General features: G+C 36.2%; 1 protein-coding gene across 3 annotated transcripts in view; it reads right to left on the reverse strand.

Annotated features, from left to right (window-relative positions):
• The window catches only part of Iqcm (IQ motif containing M), a 503,902-nt gene that overhangs the window by 298,160 nt on the left and 187,719 nt on the right, over positions 1–18,023 (reverse strand). For all 3 annotated transcript variants that reach the window (XM_010632730.1, XM_010632731.1, XM_010632732.1), the window contains exon 10: positions 5,497–5,695. In XM_010632730.1, coding sequence (XP_010631032.1) covers positions 5,497–5,695 — 199 coding nt within the window. The remainder of the gene's footprint in view (positions 1–5,496; positions 5,696–18,023) is intronic.

Genomic DNA, 18,023 nt, shown 5'->3' on the forward strand with positions numbered 1-18,023 from the left:
TGTGAGGCAGGCAGAGGCACCACTGAGCTAAATCCCGAGCCCCAGTACTATATATATATATATATTATATATATTCTTGATTATCAATCTCATCTGGGTTCTCAAAAGGACCTGAAATTTTATCTCTACTTTTCTAGGCATGTCTCTGCCATTTTCTATATCAGCTCAATTTCATCAAGCATGCAAATTCACTATCTAAATACTCACTCTCAGCAAACAGCCTGGTCTTCTGCTTCACAATAAAGGGGGAGAAAACTATTGGTTTATCTAAATCTCAACACCCCACCACCACCAAATCTCAACACTTGCCTGCATCCTCAACATCCTTTGTTAACTGCTGCAAGAGGGAAATAAGTTTTCTCTTACTTAAAGCTAAGCCTATGAAATGTCTTAAGCACCACCTCCACAAATCTTCTTAAAGTCTTTCTCTCTCATGTATCATCACTTCTCCCTCTTATTGTTTTTCTCCAAAGAGGATTTAGGTACCGTTAAGCAGTTTTCATCTTCCCTAAACCTCACTGCCTCAATTTACCTACTTTAGATATTTTCCTTTATGAACTTATTATTACTAAAACCATAAAACTCTGCCAACATCATTATTCCTAGCAGTATTGGAAGCTAGTGACCTAACCCTCTTTATTGCACTATACTTTTAGATAGAAAATAACATGCATTTCCAGATGAACAAGTAAGTCTGCTGTGTTGGAGTCTGCATTATTAAGCTATTTTAAAATTAATTTATTGGGATATTTTAGATATACACAGCGATGACATTCATTGTCAGGAATTTGTGCCTGTTCATGATACATCTTGATTCTTCTTTTCTCCCATTCCCCTTCATTCCCTTAAATCGCTTTCCCCTCCTTATTTAAAAAGCTTTGTTCCCCATTTTTTTCTTTCTGTTCTTTTTTCTTTTCCCTCCCTCCCTTTCCTTATCTCCCCTCCCTTCTTCCCCTTCACACTGGAACATTTTCTTCCTATTTTCCAATATCTATGATACATTTTGGTCCTTATTTACCCTTTTGGCTTCTCACACCAGAGAACCAATGTGATATTTAAATGTGTGTCAGATTTATTTCATGTAAGAGTATGGTCTCAAGGTGCATCCTATCTTTGAACTTCCACAACCTAGAGTATTCTCATTTTCCTCTTACCTTTCTTTTTACTGCTTCAGTATTTGCGCAATACCTAGCTTCTACTTCTCCTTGAACTTGGTCTTTCTCAGTCTTTCCTTTAGGTACTCTCCTCACTCTACAAACTCTCCCTGGATATGACATCCCTTCCCCATGGTCCTATTGGTATAATAATAATGATGATTCTCAAGTTTATAGTTGGGAGCAGGGTACACAGAGGAAAGCCTGGGTCAAGGAACTGAATCAAAATATTTAGAAAAAAGTTTCCATATTTCATATCCCTTGACCCCAATTTGCCATTCTGCAGCCTCTACACTGTTGAAAATAATTTATTCAAAAGTATGTATTGGGTTAGTAGTAAGTTCCAGTAATGTTCTAGATCTTATGAATAGATTATTGACTAGCAAAGTCCTGTTCTCTGGGAATACCAGTATAATAAGGAAAGGTAATACAATTACCAAATATATAGCAGGTGTCAAGTATTATGAAGAACAATGATAAAGTGTTATAAATGGAATGGTGGCTAGCATGGGAGTTATTTTATACAGAGGGAATAAGCACAAACCTGAATGAAGTAAGAGAGTCATACCATCACAGGGGAGAAAAGCTTTCTCACAGGTAAGATGAGAATTACTGCCAAATTGAGCAAATTTTATGGGCAAGAGAATTTTATATTCTTCCTCAGTAATATTTCAGTTAAAAAGAATTTAAGAACCACTGTTGAATCTCAAATCTTTCTCTCTTACCCCATCTTCCTTGTGAATTCTAGACCAATATATCCAACCGCCACCGAGATAGCTCAAAGATACCTCACAAACGCTTGAAACTCATTGTTGAAAACAAGGCTCTACTTCTCCCCTTTCTTCTGTCCTCTCCTACTTTAAAGATCTACCGGCTGCCTAAGACAAAGACCTGGTAGTCATTCTTGACTTCTTCTTTAATATCTCTACATCCAGTCAAACCCAACATCACCTAATCTTCATTATTTCCATCCTACCTCAAGCCATCACTGCATGCACTGGATTACTGAAAATTCAAACTAGGTGTTCTCCTTTCATATTGTCACTCCCTCCACAATAACTTGCCCATAGTTAATAATTTTTCTGATATAAAAATTCATGTCCACTGATCTACTTTATTGTCACCTATTCCCATAAATGAAGTATAAATTTTTATAAACCATTTAACATATTTTTAAAGAATATTGTTAATCTGACTCCTGTCTTCCGTTTTCTCTACTGCCATTGGACTCCCAACTATCCTTCAGGCCCCTAAATAATCTATCTCACCTAAGAGCCTTGATACCATCTTTCCCTGTGCTTCTCAGCCTCCTGGGCTATAACAGGATATAACAACCTCTAGCTCTCCAAATCTCAGAATAACCAACCACCACAGCAGACACATCCTTTTGGGTTCAATGGCACTGTTGCATGCTCTAACATCTAAGGTTTTCTTCAGTTGTGTGTATCACTCAAGGGGACTATGTGCTCTATGAGATCTCATACCAGGAAGGAAACTGGACCTGGTATACATTAACTGTTAATAGATCTTTAACAATATTTTACTGACTAAATGAACAAAATTCCTCAGGTATCTGGGAATCAACACATTTATGTAATAAAACTATTGTATGCAAGTTCACCTATACCATAGGGGTCCCTGAAGAGGCCATAGGACTTTACTATTAGTTTTGCTGTGTTGGTGTTTGTTTTCATGTGACATGATGAAAAACAATTAATACTTTATCAAATTTTCAAAGGAAGTTTCAAACTATTAAAGATTATTGAACTGTGTTCAGGATATTGCTATAGTAACCTTAAAACAAATGTTCAAAGATTGTTCTATTTTTATTAATTTAGCAAATACTACTCAAAACCAATTTCAAATATTTTTTCTTTCTGAAATTCTCAACCATTCAAATGTCCTGGAATTACAGTTACATCTGAACAAAAGCCACTGAATATATCATTTGTAGGCCAAAGTTTTTTAATTTGTTTTATAAATATTTAAGAGTTAATACTGAAACTAAATAAAATCTTAAAGATTTACATTGAAGAGATTACTTCTACATTTTCAGAATTTTTCTTAGGATCATCATTACTTACACCAAAACATGCTAACAAAGAGCATACATGTTTAAAGGAAAAGGACACTATCGATGGTGTAAATTATGCTGACAGCTATATATAGCAATCTTCCTGTAAGATAACTCAATACCAAGACTGAGAGAATTGCACATGAAATAGTGAAAACTGCACACGCCCTTGAGCAATTATCAAGTGATATTCTAGCAGACATTGTCCACAGCAAAAACGCTAAAGTGGCAGCCCAGCAATGCAACTTTAGAAGTTTCCCAGCTAAGGGGTGCCAGAGTGCTGACAATTATCCAGTGATATGCTGTGCAGCTTCTAGAACAGAAAGTTTATAAAAATCCCCCCAACAGCAATGCTTCGTGTAAGCACAGTCCTAGAAACACAGTCTATGGCATTGCAGGTCCATCCTACTAGCATTTTGACATCAGGCAAAAAAACATTAACTGCATCAACAAAGCAGCCACCAACACAAAAAGCATCAAGCCAATCATGAAATTTTTAAAATTCAGCAATCATACCATTTTATAACCAATACAAATCAACAGTTTGGTTGATACTGGCTCTGATCTTCCAAAGGTACTTCCTACCCCTTTCATTTCAAATTGTATCTTCTCTTAGGGAGTCAAGGTTTTCCTTAGCAGTCTCTCCTCTTCAACTTCATCTCAGCCCTATTCTTGTTCTCCCAGTTTTCAAGGCCCATTTTTGTCCCAGAAGTTAGGAATGCCTACAGCTCTCTCTGTTAACAGAATATGCTGTAATTAAATTACACAGCATACATCAAAGATGTAGGCTGAATCTTAAGGAAATATAGGGCTATCGAAAGATTATAAGATGGAATAAGGCAATCAGTGTGAAAATTTTAAATATAGCAGAAGATTCGATGGAAATAGGCTCACGGGAAAACAGATAAATTAAGAGACTCTTGCACGTGGCCAGGTGAGGGTAGAGGAATGGAAGCTCTGGTAAGAAGAATAGAAAGAGAGAGTGAAAGAAATGTTGTAACCAATTGGTTATGGCAATAAACAAGTCCAAGGAATTGAAGAGAATTCTAGGTTTACGGCTTGGAAAATGTTAGTAGCACACATCAATACAGCTAGTACAGGAAAGAGAGTCCTTTAGGAGAACAAAATGAGTTCGTTTAAGGCCATGTGGAGTGTAATTTAGGTATAGATGTTTCAGGAAGGCAATTTAATACCCAGGTCTGGAGCTAAGGAGTTAGATCTGAAATATGGTTTTAGATTAGGTTGAGGAACATTCAGCCATGGCTCAAGTAATTCAAGTAAGGGATATGATATGTGGACTAGTATAGTCCTTAAATCTGACAGACAAGGGTTTGAATCCTAGCTGTCATTAATCAGCTGTTTAACTTTGAGTAAATGGTTTAACTTCACAGGACTTCAATTTCTTCGCCTATAAAATACATAGCAACAACCTCACAGAATTACTGATAGATTCAGTATACAGTGTTTACTTTCTGCCAGGGTTTTATATGCATGAGTATATTTAACTTCAGAACCACATATGTATATGCTACATATTAATGGAATGTGTACATATTCATATGTGCATAAATTTATAGCCAGTGACCAGAAGATGGATTTCTTCCATCCGTGCCACTGTGTTCTCAGACTAATGTATGCAGAGTGCCTACCTGTCAGTCCATTCTAGAAGGTCCCACCCACAAGAGCAAGGCATTAAAGTGGGTATTCCTGCTCTATTTGGCCCTTTTTGTAGTTGGTTGCCCAGCCTGTTGCCCTTAAGGTGAGGACATTTTGTGTTCTGTTTGCCAAGACCTGTTCAGTTAGGTTCTTCCACACTAGCCCAACCAACACAATTCTTCATGACTTATTTTGAAAGACAGGGTTGCTATTTATAAACATTGCCCAGGTAAATATGGGAAGTCATAGTTATTTTTAAATGAGACACATATGCTATGCAAGAATACCCAGCCGTATGAGAAGTGCAAAAAAATTGCTCTAAATAGAGAATAAATAGCAAAGAAGAAACAATTTTAGTAGCAAGGAATGTTTGTACGGTTTAAGAGCAAGTGGTAAGGGCAAGACAGTTCTTTTGTTCAGGCCACCCAACTTGGCACAACCTGAACATATCTTCAGAGCAGATTATTGATAACATGTTCTTAACAAAGAATGCAGATGGGACTTTACTTAGAAAACTTAAGGGCTTATTGATCAGAAACTATTCAAAAGTTCACATAATTAAATTTACATATTAAATTTAAAACACATTATGATATCTAATGTGTGTCTTACCTTGGCCGTTATTCTTTGAAGTCTCTTGCGTTCAAGCCACCCTCTGACACGTGCTTGCATGATAGTAATCAGCCTAACTACTTTTTTGGTAATTATAAATCTGTTTCTTTCTTGGAACACTTGGAAGATTTCTATGTGTGGTCCAATTCTTTTAACTTTACTGCCCAATTTATCGCCATTAGTTAGACTATCTTTTCTCCTAAAATAAAATATAAAAACTTCTTAGAAGTAACAAGAAAAATAAACAGTTCTACAGTTTCAAATGCTTTCAATAATAACAATATTGACATAAGAAATGTATTTTAATTTGTACATTGAATGCGATATATGATATTGCTTGAACATGTCAACCAGGTTCTCAAAGACTAACTAATCTAGAATCAAAATACTTTCGTGCATAAATTTAACTTTCTGAGGAAAGGAAATTGAAAAGAAAGTGAATTTGTCCAAGTTTATTCACAACTATTCAAACGAGAATATTTTCATATTTCAGGGTAGATTAGTTCAGATAATTTTCCTATCTCTGAAGCTATTTTAAAGCCTACTTTAAAATTATTAAATTATGATCCAAATCCTCGCAGTCAAGAAAAAGTGCAGTATTGTCATTGGAGTCATGGGCTGCAGGGTCAGCAGCAGTGAAGGATCACACTGGGAAGCCAGAATCAGCTCTGCGAGACTGACAGAGATAGACTTGGTCATGACAATAGACGTGTGAGCAACTGCAGACACCGCCAGACACACAGTAACAGTAAACTTGGTGACTTTGTGTCTACTTCTTCTCGGTGTATATCTGATTTAGTTTTTTAAAAGGTAGCCAGTTTTTTCAAAGTCTTTTTACAGTCCAAAGTCTAGTTACCTTCTAATTTGTAGCATATACAAATGCTTTTGTTTCTATCTGCCCCAGACAGAGCTGGAATCCGACTGATGTTCATCCACAAGAGGTAGGTGTTATTTGCAAAGTGCACTGCATATAGGTCTCTGAATTTTAGATCAATTTTCTTCATTCTCAGAGTAAACCTCTAGTTCACAAAGATCATTCCCCCCACCCCAGGACTATCAGTTTAACCATCTTTTGGCTCTAAACTCAAAATACTTACACATCCCTTTGTTTTAAACATGGACCAGATTAAAATATTCTTAGTCATCTAGAGCTTATCTTGTATATGGCATAACATTCACCCAACATATGTTAGTTATCAATAAAAGAACTAGAAGCAACCAAAGACATCAAGCCGCTGATGTCCTCTGGAGCAGTGAGTCCCACAGACTCAGCCCATCTTGTTGCAGATCAGCCAGGAATATAAGTCCCCTCCCCACTTCCCCTTTCCCACAAGAGTTTCCTTCCATTCCGGGAGCTGGCCCCAGGTCACTGGCTCCAGAAGGTATTTGGATGAGGGATTTCTCACAGGCACACGAGTCCATGGGGTGCCCAAATAAAGTCTGTGTTGTATGCTATTGGCTACTTCACAGTCATCTTTTTTTCCTTGATAAATCCAAGATCCTTGAAGGAGAGAGGCCAGTCTCGATAACCCTTTCAAGAGATGCCCCTCATGACCTAACTTTCAAGTGGTTCCAGCCATTGAGTCTCACCTCTTAAATGTTTTAACATTTTCCAATAGTGCCACAGGCTGTGATTCCAGTCTGGGGGACATTTAAGACCCAAGTCATAATGCCCACCCCATGAATCTGGGTTGGTCTTATGAATTACCTTCCCAATAGAATTCAACCAAAATGATAATGTCAGTTCTAAACATATGCCACACAGTTCCCTTCTCTCAGAAATTTAAATCTGAGTGAGAAATAAAAACAGCTTTTAGAGAAAAATAAGTAACAGGAAGAAAGGACAAGTTATACCCCCTCAAGTGAGTCAAGATGATACCAGCTGAGTTGGACCAGACCCTATTAGTTCATGAACAGGGATGAATAGGGTTTTAGGGTAGTGTTGTTGTTGTTGGGTTTTTTAGCATGGGCTACAAAATTCAGGACCTTGCACTTGCAGGCAGGTGTGGTGCCACTGGGCTAAATTCACAGCCCTTAAATAGGGTTTTCTTAAGTAACTGAGCTTTGTGACATTATTGTGTCAACAGATAACTAATATGCATACTTATATGTTCACCAAAGACAAATACAATGGCTGTCAAATTGAATTTTTTAAAGATTTTTATTTCAGAAGCAAATTATCTCTGCCTAGTAGTAGTACTCATGCTGAACACTTAATGGCCCTAGAAGTTTGAAACCTTGAGTTTTGTCAGCGTTCTTAGAGACAGTAATATTCTTATTTCAAGGTAACCAATGAACAAATTCTTGTGGACTGAGTATTTATATCCTCAAACAAGGACCGCATTCCTCTGCCTTCTGACACTGTTGGTTATGCAGCAAGCTCACAACAAAAGCACGCTCTGCTGATGCATACTGTGCTGTATGCATAACGGGCATCATAACACCAACAGGTGGCTGCTGCTTTCCCTCATCCCCGCCCAAAGATCCTACTGTTTGTTACATGTCATCAATTTTATTTTCTGAAAGAAACATCAAAAGAACAATTGCTATATAAAGAATGCATCATTTTGCTAAGAATGTATTGTAGGAAGAAAAGATGTATGGCTTTTCAGCGCAAACTGATATCACAACTATGAGCCTGCCAGATGAGGCAAAAGGACTGGTGCAGGCTTTCAGGACTCTTATATCCAGAAGCTATAATTGCATATGGTAGTCTACGTAATCCAAAGCCAGGAGAGTAAAAATATCTCATATTGAATAAACTGTTTGAATTGTTTTTCATATTTATTATCTAAGAAAAGTGACAAACTTCCATTATTTGAATCTGTTTATGAATTTCAATTTATTTGCTTTTACTTCTGCAAGCTAAAATAATGTAAAAATGATATAATTTTTAAATTATATAAAAATGGTTGCACTTTATTACTCAAGGAAAAAAATTAAACTTTTCATACAGATTATAAAGTAAGAAATTATCAGAAATGTCAGTAGATATGAGGAATATGTATTTATTTTGTCCATAAAACGTTGAATATAGAACGCTTTTACTGAGTCCATTATATCTGTTTACTTACAATGTTTTAATAAAAATCAATACTTTTTTCTACCATGGTGTAACTGAAAAATCTATTTCTATCCATTTTCCAAATGGTTGACACACACATCACTGAATGAGGTATGATAGCTCTATTAGGCCATATGGATTCACTTATGACATTAAAATGATGCCCACTAAGTTCATCCAGAAAACCAGCATACGTCGCTGGCAGCACACCTTGTAGAATGTTTACTTCCTGGAATGAAGGAATACTGTACAGATACAAATTCTCTATCATCAATGGGATCAATATTGTGACAGATATATGTTAATAAAAAATAAAGTTTGAAAAAGAAAGATTAAGGGACACTTTTACCGCTATATACAATGAAGGCACAACTAGGAAGAGACAATTTAGATGATTCCTAATTCTAAACCTCAATAGAAGAACTGATGCAGGCCATAAAAATCTCTGCTGCGTAAAGTCATTTTAAAAGAATTTAACACAGGGCCTGGGATTTAGCTCAGTGGTTCCACCGCCTGCTTTGCAAATGCAAGGACCTGAGTTCTATCCCTGGTACAAAAAAAAAAAAAGAATTTAACACTAACAGATGGGTCACTTCACCTGGACAGCCAACACTGCTGCCTTCGTATCATGTGATGCTAGTTTTGATGATGATACAGTATAATGTCTAGGTTTTTAATCCATACTTTATTCCACATCTTCATAAGACTAGTCTAATAAAAAATTAAAAGTGGAGGAATGAACATATGTGGTAAAAACGATGTCATATGATTATGCCTTGATCACAATGAAGAACTCAGAAAACAAACTGAAAACTTATCATCCTTTATCATGAGTAAGTACACACTTCATACCTCACAGTCAGTGGGAAGGGTACCCGGTACCTTGTGGTAAACGAACACAGGTAATTCTGTCTTGCACTAGTCTCCAAAATAATTGGATCTTAAGCCCCTTATTACTGAACACATGACAGAATAATGATTTTTAATCTCATGATACTTATTTATTGGATAAAGGTACAAACTTTAGTAAGTCATTTAGTTCTTGTCTACCTAAGACAACCCAAGAGTCAAATGTGGACAAACAAAACAGACTAGCTCCTTTAATATAATCTCAGATTTATAGTCATTTCCTGAATAAAAAACATCTATTGCATCTGAAATGAACAGACATTTCTCAGACAAAGAAGTAAAAGCAGCAAGTAAATATATGAAAAAATATTCCACATCACTGGTCATTTGAGAGATGCAGATGAAAACAACACTGAGATTCCACCTCACCCCAAAAAGAATGGCTGCTATCAAGAAATCAATCATGGGCCAGGGATTTAGCTCAGCGGTTTGGTGGCCTGCCTTGCAAGCACAAGGACCTAAGTTCAATCCCCGGTACCAAAAAAAAAAAAAAAGAAAGAAAGAAATCAATCAATCAATAACAAATGTTGGCGGGGTTGTGGGGAGAAAGGAATCCTTCTCCACTGTTGGTGGGAGTGCAGACTGGTGCAATCACTACGGAAATCAATATGGAGACACCTCAAAGAGCTGGGACTAGAGGTTCCATTTGACCCAGCCATCTCTCTGCTGGGTATCTTTCCAAAAGAATCATAACACAGTGATATATGTGCACCTATTTATAGCAACACAGTTTGTAATAGCTAAAACTTGGAAACAGCCCATTTGCCCATCAGTTGGAGACTGGATAAAGAAGATGTGGTTTTTCTATAAAATGTAATACTACTCAGCCATAAAGAATGAGAAGTTAGATTCATTCATAGGAAAATGGATACATATTGAGGATATACTCCTAAGTGAAATAAATAAGCCACATGTGTAAATGCCAAATAGTTTCTCTGGTGTGAAAAACTATAATAGTACATAAGATCGTAATGAGATAACTGACCATGTGACATAGGAAAAAAAAGGGCAAAAGGTGTAAGGAAAGTGGGAAGGGTAGGGCAAAGGCAATAAGGAAAAAAAATGTGAGAAAATGAAAAGATAGAAATAAAGTGTTTGTAAATGGGGGGGCGGTGAAGGGAGGGCAGGGACAAGGGAAAAAAAAAATGAGAACCAAGACCTGTCATGTAAAGGTACAAGATCCCAATAATGAATGTAAGTGTACTGTATACCTAAAATGTACCAATAAACTGAATAAAAAAATCTAATGATGATTTATTTTTGTTTTTGTTTCTAGTGCATACCTAAATTTTCTGTTGTACAACTGCCTTTTATTGAATTTCAAAGCCTGTATCCCTATTAAAAACACCAGATCCTTGCAAAAAAGTCCACATCCCATATTTGGTCATTGTATTTCCCAATTTTGGAGTAATTTTTAAAGTAAATGACAGCCACATACCTTGAAGTTTAGTCATATTCTCAAAAAGTTTATTGTAGTTAATTAAAATATATCTCTACCTAAAAATGGAAACATGAGTATAGTAAAATGTTTCAATAATAATGTTAAAATAGAAATAATATGGCAATATTGTTCACTTTCAAAATTAGGCAAAAAGTTCTACAAAATTATTCAATTTCAAAAAGTTTTGTTAAAGATTAACTCCTAACATTTTTTACTTCAATATCTATTTGAAAAAGTGACTTGGCAATAAGGATCAAGAGCATATGCCCTGATAATTCCCTTTCTGTGAATTATGAAAATGGCACATTTATGATGATATTCATCATAGATTCATTTATCATAGAGAAATTAAGAAATAAATGTCTAAATAGTATTAGGTCTAAAAAATAAATTATCATCATGTCATAAAACTGATGAAGATTAGGGTTGAGAAAATGCTTATGATTTTAAACATTGATCGAGAATAAATATATTAAATTATATGCATTACATGATTGTAAATTTTTTAAGTATATAAGTAAGAGCAGACAGAAACATTCCAAAGTGCTATTGTGGGTGAATTAACACAGGGTTTCTAAACAAGGGTGAATCAAAATCATCTGCCAATTATTTTCAAGAAACTCTTTAGGACCTGCTTTCACCCATTCTGATTCAATGACTCCTCTAGTAAAATGATCCAAAGATAAATGCTAGATGGTAAGCAAAATATTAAGCTGTAAAGAAAATTATGATTTGTTCCTCATTTTCTAATTTTATTCAGATTTCCTGAAACTAATACTTAGTTTCATGAATAACAGTAATAGAAATAGTAGCAACCTTTTATCAATCATTTGCTTCAGAATTTCACCATTGATTCAAAGATTTTGTTTGATAATGTCATTATTCTAGCTTTATAAATGAAGAAACTGATACTGAGAGAAATCAGGTGACTTCCTAAAATCATTTTCTTGGAACTAAAAGCCCTCCTAATCGTGCATGTGATGAAATTAAGAGGACAAAACTATCATGGCAACAGAAAGGCAGGCACTGGAAACATTCAATGCCTGTTTATTCAATTGTTTGCTTCAGTGTTACTTAAATATGTAGCTATATCATACACACAAACTCTGCTACTGAAGTATTCGACCAATCACAGTCCACAAATGAACAGTAGACAGGGTGAGGGAAGGTATTGTGATGTCAGACTCAACAGCAGCCAAATGATCTCCTCTGAATTAGAAAATCAGTGGAAATCAAACTTGGCTTATCCCCCAAATACAATTTTTAAATTTACCTTCACTCACATGTTTTAATATGAAGAGAAGTGTTATTTTTAACATAAATTCCTAGCCACTAAAGAATCTCTGTGAAACTCAGATCTTTACTGTGATAAAAAGGTGAGTTGGTATAGGCCAAATATGGAACCACTGTGCCCTGCCAAAGGAACTATCTTGTCCTGATGCCACCTCCTTCTAAATTCACTATAAGAAAGTTGAGAAACCAAAGTTGAATGTTTGTATTTGAGTTTTTCATTTTTTACTTTGACAAATCTATGATCGAGGTATCAAATCAAATGATATGCAGAGAGAAGAAATCATTAAGCAAAATTATTTGTGAGAAAAGATACAGAAGTTAATTAGTAAATTAATCATGTCTGAACATTAGAACCTGAGCTCAGTGAACATTTGAACAGGGAATTTCCTTTCAAGTACTAATGCTTATACAATAATATATATTAAACACTAAATCAGTTTTAGAGTTTGGTTCAGATATTGCTACTAATTAGTTTTGGCTGATACTGAAGTATTTTGTATGCTCCATTTATAAAAGCACTCTTTGCCCATCTGTTCATAGGTTGAAAGTGATTAAAGGATACTTATTTTGGCTGCTATAAAAGCCAAATACTTTCAAACTGCAAATATGTGACAAAACCAGTTTGGGTTGCCAAGTTCAGAAAATATATTCAAAGAGATTTGTGATGTTTCCCTCCCCTAATTCCTCTTCCAACGTGAGTTATCGAAAAGTAAACATGATGCTCTCCTGATTAGACTCGCATGCCTGCTTTGTCCAAATGCTTTGCAGTTTAGTTATAATTTACTCTGATTTGGATCTTCTGCTACCAAGCTGTGTCGAGGGCTTTCTCTTCCTGTACATGCAGCCTTGAAGGAGAAACATGTGATGCCCTCATGCTTTGAATGTGGGATTTGAAAGCAGCTGGGGTAATGAGTGAAACAAGTTGTGGCCTAATTTAATTCCCTGAATGAGGTCTATTTAGTTTGGAAACAATGCATTAAATTCAGTATGGGTGATATAGACTTTTTTTTAAAGGGATGCAATATATTCCTACACAATTCAACTTTTGTCTCTGTATTATTTTACTCTTCCATTTTCAAATCTCCCGAGGGTTCAGTATTTTACAGTAGAAAAATATGCTCACTTCAAAAATAAGAGCCAGCTTTCTGGAACTTTCTCAAATAAGATGCAATCTTCTTGAAATGGAAGGTAATGTCACTTTTATTCAGGGAAAAATGTAAAGTCGTTTAAATATCTGAATGAGGCCTATTTTCTTTGTTGCTCTCTACTCTATTTTTTGTTTTCACTAGTGTATGTTTGTGGCATGTAATAATTACATTTGTTCTGGGAAATTGATATCTGAATAAATTCATTTGGAACAAGAAGAGACCTAGAAGAGCAAAAACAATTCTAGGCAATAAAGACAAGGTAGCAGGTATCACAGTCCCCAAATGGAAACTACACTACAAACCACTGTGAAATTTTTGTATTCTTATCCTTGCTCACAATGTTGCTCGGCCCCTAAACTCCAACAAACCATCAAAGTACTGTTCTGTATTTGATGCCTGTACATCCACATATTAAAGGACAGAGACTGATACCCTGTTTAGAGTATCCAAGAGTATTTGAATTTCCACACAGGCTATTTTTTACCTAGATACCTAGTAAGAACATTTTAGGATGTACAATGTTTAAAGCAATCAATATGGAAGATGAAAGTCAGATATGGAAGGAAAGAGGCAAAAGGAATTTTTCTGGCTTTTTGTATCATATTGAAGAAAAGATGGGGTTTACTGTGATTGCTGCTGTTGCTCTTTGGGTTCACTTTTTCAGCTTTTCCTCAAAAAAAAAAGATAGTGATTTTTACATTCCAAATTCAGTTCAAGAACACAATTATCTCTTCCTGTTAGTGTAAACGTTCTGGAGGAGCAGTATTTATTATGAATTACATTGAAAAGATCATTTCACACACCACAAAAGCAAAACCGGAAAGGAAACTGTTTTCTTACAATTTGAATGGATTCTGAATTTGTGATCAAGGTAATCTATGATGCACTTTCACGGAATGCTGTTTCACTCAGACATCAGAAATTTCTATTTATTGTACCTACATTTTTTACTTGTAGGACTGAAGAAAATTGTCCTTGAAAGCAGCTGAAGTAATGGACATGTATATGCCAGAGATACAATGGGAGGTGCTTTTCCAGTGGCACAGTGACCAGGCTGTCAATTTTCCCCAGCTTATGTGTGGAATAGGGAAATACTCTTCCCGCCAGTAGAGAAATTTAATTCTCTTCGGTTATCTCTCTGCTCCTGAACCAAACTTTATTTGGTCAAGGCAAAAATTGCAGCTCTTCCCACTCCCACATTCCATATCTCTGCTGAAGAAGGGTGAAATTTGCCCATCAGTTGGAGACTAGATAAAGAAGATGTGGTTTTTCTATAAAATGGAACACTACTCAGCCATAAAGAATGAGAAATTAGTCATCCATAGGAAAATGGATACATATTGAGGATATACTCCTAAGTGAAATAAATAAGTCACACATGTATAAATACCGAACAGGTTCTCTGGTGTGAAAAACTATAATGGTACATAAGATCCTAATGATATAATTGACAATGTGAAATAGGAAGAAAAGGGCTAAATGTGTAGGAGAAATTGGAAGGGTAGGGGAAAGGTAATAAGGGAAAAGGGAAAAAACAGGAGAAATCAAACAATGGAAATAGAGCATTTGTAAGTAGGAAAGGCAGGAGCGGGTGAAGGGTGGGCAAGGATAAAGGGGAAAAAATGAGAACCAAGACCTGTCATGTAAAGGTACAACATCCCAATGATGAATGTAACTGTACTGTATACCTAAAATGTACCAATAAACTCAATGAGAACAAAAAAGGTGAAATTAATGAGGATTCAGAATCTGTTTACAGATTCCTTGTTAAGAGGGACTAATTGGATAGATGATATAGTTACTTACTGAGATAAAGTGGTTTTTCTATAAAATGGAATACTACTCAGCCATAAAGAATGAGAAAGTAGATTCATTCATAGGTAAATGGATACACTTTGAGGATATACTCCTAAGTGAAATAAATAAGTCGCACATGTGTAAATACCAAATAGTTTCTCTGGTGTGAAAAACTAAAATAGTTCTCAAGATCCTAACAGGATAATTAACAATGTGAAATAGGAAGAAAAGGACTAAAGGTGTAGGGGACAGTGAGAAGGGTAGGGGAAAGGGAATAAGGGAAAAGGGAAAAATATGAGAAAATTTAAAAATGGAATTAAAGTGTTTGTAGGTGGGGAGGGGAGGAGGGGGTGAAGGGAGGGTGGGGACAAGGGGAAAAAATGAGAACCAAGACCTGTCCTGTAAAGGTACAAGATCCCAGTAATGAATGTAACTGTACTGTCTACCTAGAATGTACCAATAAATTCAATTTAAATTAAAAAAAAGAATATAAAGAGAGAAGGCTAGGAAAGAGGGAGACATAATTATTTCAGTCTTGGGTGATTGTTATGGGATATCCCCATGAAGATACTCAAGAAGCAGTTTCTGCCTTTCAATTTAAGAACTATGCATGGTTGGAAGCATAAGAAAATTCACTGCAAAAGCAAAGGGAAGATCTAACAATGTGAGGCAGAGCCAAACAAATATTTATCTATGTCTTTATTTATTTAACGTATGAACTTTAGGATGTTCTGGTACTGAAAATACCTTGGAGAATAAACCAAACAATAGAATTCCCTGTTCTCAGTGAACTTTTATTCTAGTGGAATAGGTAAGCAACAGTTACAGCAAACCAGTTTATTATAGAGGTGTGATAGAAGGTGGCATGAGCTATGGGAAAAAACAAAACAAGATACGGGTAGTGGGGAGTGATGGTTATGATAGAACACGCTGCTTGAAATGGTGTGTATAGTTGGTGAAAGGTTCCTGAAAAGATAACATGCAAATTAATTATCAGAGAAAAATGCAGCAAGGAGCTAAAGCAAAGTGTAATGGCACTATTTCAAAAGTTCTGCAATTAGTGTCAATATACATATATATAATCATACACCTGATTGTACAGTAATTCCAGTCTGACCTATGTTCAGTACTTCACTTCCATTATTGTAGTTACCGCATCATTTCATATGGTAATTATCTCCAGGTGTACCTCTCTTGTCCTCCTAATCCCTGAGAGCACCTACTTTTCTCTATATAACAGACAAAGGCATGAAGAAAGGAATAAAGAAAGGGAAGGAGTGAGAAGAGAACGGAAGAAAAATTAGAGTATCTCAGAAGTTCTCAGATTTTTTTAAAACCAGAATTCAAATCAGGATGAGTCACTACCCCTCCAAAGCCATACAGTGATGGGCACCATGAGTTTCCTCTAGGGTGTAAACTGGGGTCAGTCTCTACACCTTGTCCATGAAACGTTCTTCCTCACACATTGTAACAGGAACATTTTTTATTAGAGTGGGCACCTGTTTTCTCTGTCTACAGCCTCCTTCTCTTCTGAGGAGCTGACCATCTGCAACTCCAGTCATATGCCCTCTTCCACGATCTGTCTAGGGCTGATCATGTTTCACAAGCTGGGGAGACACCCAGAATGTTTCTGGGTATCTTTCAACCTTTGTGATTTTAGGCCTCCTTAGAAGGACTATTGTTGGGGTTGCTTGTTTGTTTGTTTGTTTTTGCGGAAAAAGAGCACCCTTTTTTGGTGATAGCTGAGATAACTCAATTAAATATAACTAAAAGCCAGCAGTTCCCCTGGCCACATGAAGAGATGCTATAGAAAGAGGTACTGAGGCAAGCAGATATTAAAAATGAAGGAAAAGACAAAGCATTTGAAAGACATTTCTCAAGCCTTTGAATCAGATGGGCTTGAGGTGCTGAATAGAGCCAAAGATGCCCAGCATGAACAGTTATGTACACACTTGTGTAAAGCAAGTCTCACTTATTCTTAAGACTGTGAACTATTATCTCAGTGATGATACAGAAATACATCTTAACTTTATAAGAAAACCTATAACAGGATATAAACAACATGGGTGAGTTCAAGGGAAATTAGGTACTGGGCTTAATACAGAACATGGTGTAGAAATCAGAGCAGGCCTTTGAATTAAATGAGATGCCCCTTGAATAGAGGTATGGAGAGAACCCGGGAAGGTTAAGAAAAGTCTATAGGTGGCTACTGTGCTGTTGCTGTAATTTGGATCTGTAATTTTCCCTAAAGGCCCACATGTTAAAGGCTCTGTCTCCAGCTTGTGGCCACTGGGAAATGGCGGAAATTTTAAAGGACAGGGCTACAAGAAAGTTTCCGGTCATTGGAGGTGTGTGTTGTCAAAGGGAATTTGGGAACCCCGGTCTCTTCCTCTTCTCTTTGTCTCCTTTCTTTTGCTGTTCAGCCACCATGAGGGGAACCATTCGCTCCATCACATGTGACTGTCATGATCTGCTGCCTCACCACAGGCCCAAAACAGCAGACTGAAGCCTCCAAAAATAGAAACCAAGGTAACACTTGCCTCTTTATAAACTGAGAATCTCTGTCACTTTGTAGTAGTAACAGAAAACTGACTAACAGTTATAGAGAGTCACCCTTTGAATAGAGAGGGTTTGGGTAGCAAATCTCTTAAACTACCTTAAACTCTCAGCATCTATAATCCTCAGAAACAGAATATACTAGTGGAAGGGATCACTGGAGGAGTATTTTTCCTCATAAATTTATTTTCATATCATGTTTAGGCTGAGAACTGACTGACACAGGAAAAGAAAACCATTGAAAGAAGATATTTAATGATAGGTGAGCTAACTTTCCATTGAGGTAACAAATCTCAGAAGAAATCAAAGGAAAATTATC

This window comes from Fukomys damarensis, unplaced genomic scaffold (genome assembly GCF_012274545.1).
Source record: "Fukomys damarensis isolate Sample0158 unplaced genomic scaffold, DMR_v1.0_HiC HiC_scaffold_38, whole genome shotgun sequence".
NCBI classification, from domain to species: domain Eukaryota; kingdom Metazoa; phylum Chordata; class Mammalia; order Rodentia; family Bathyergidae; genus Fukomys; species Fukomys damarensis.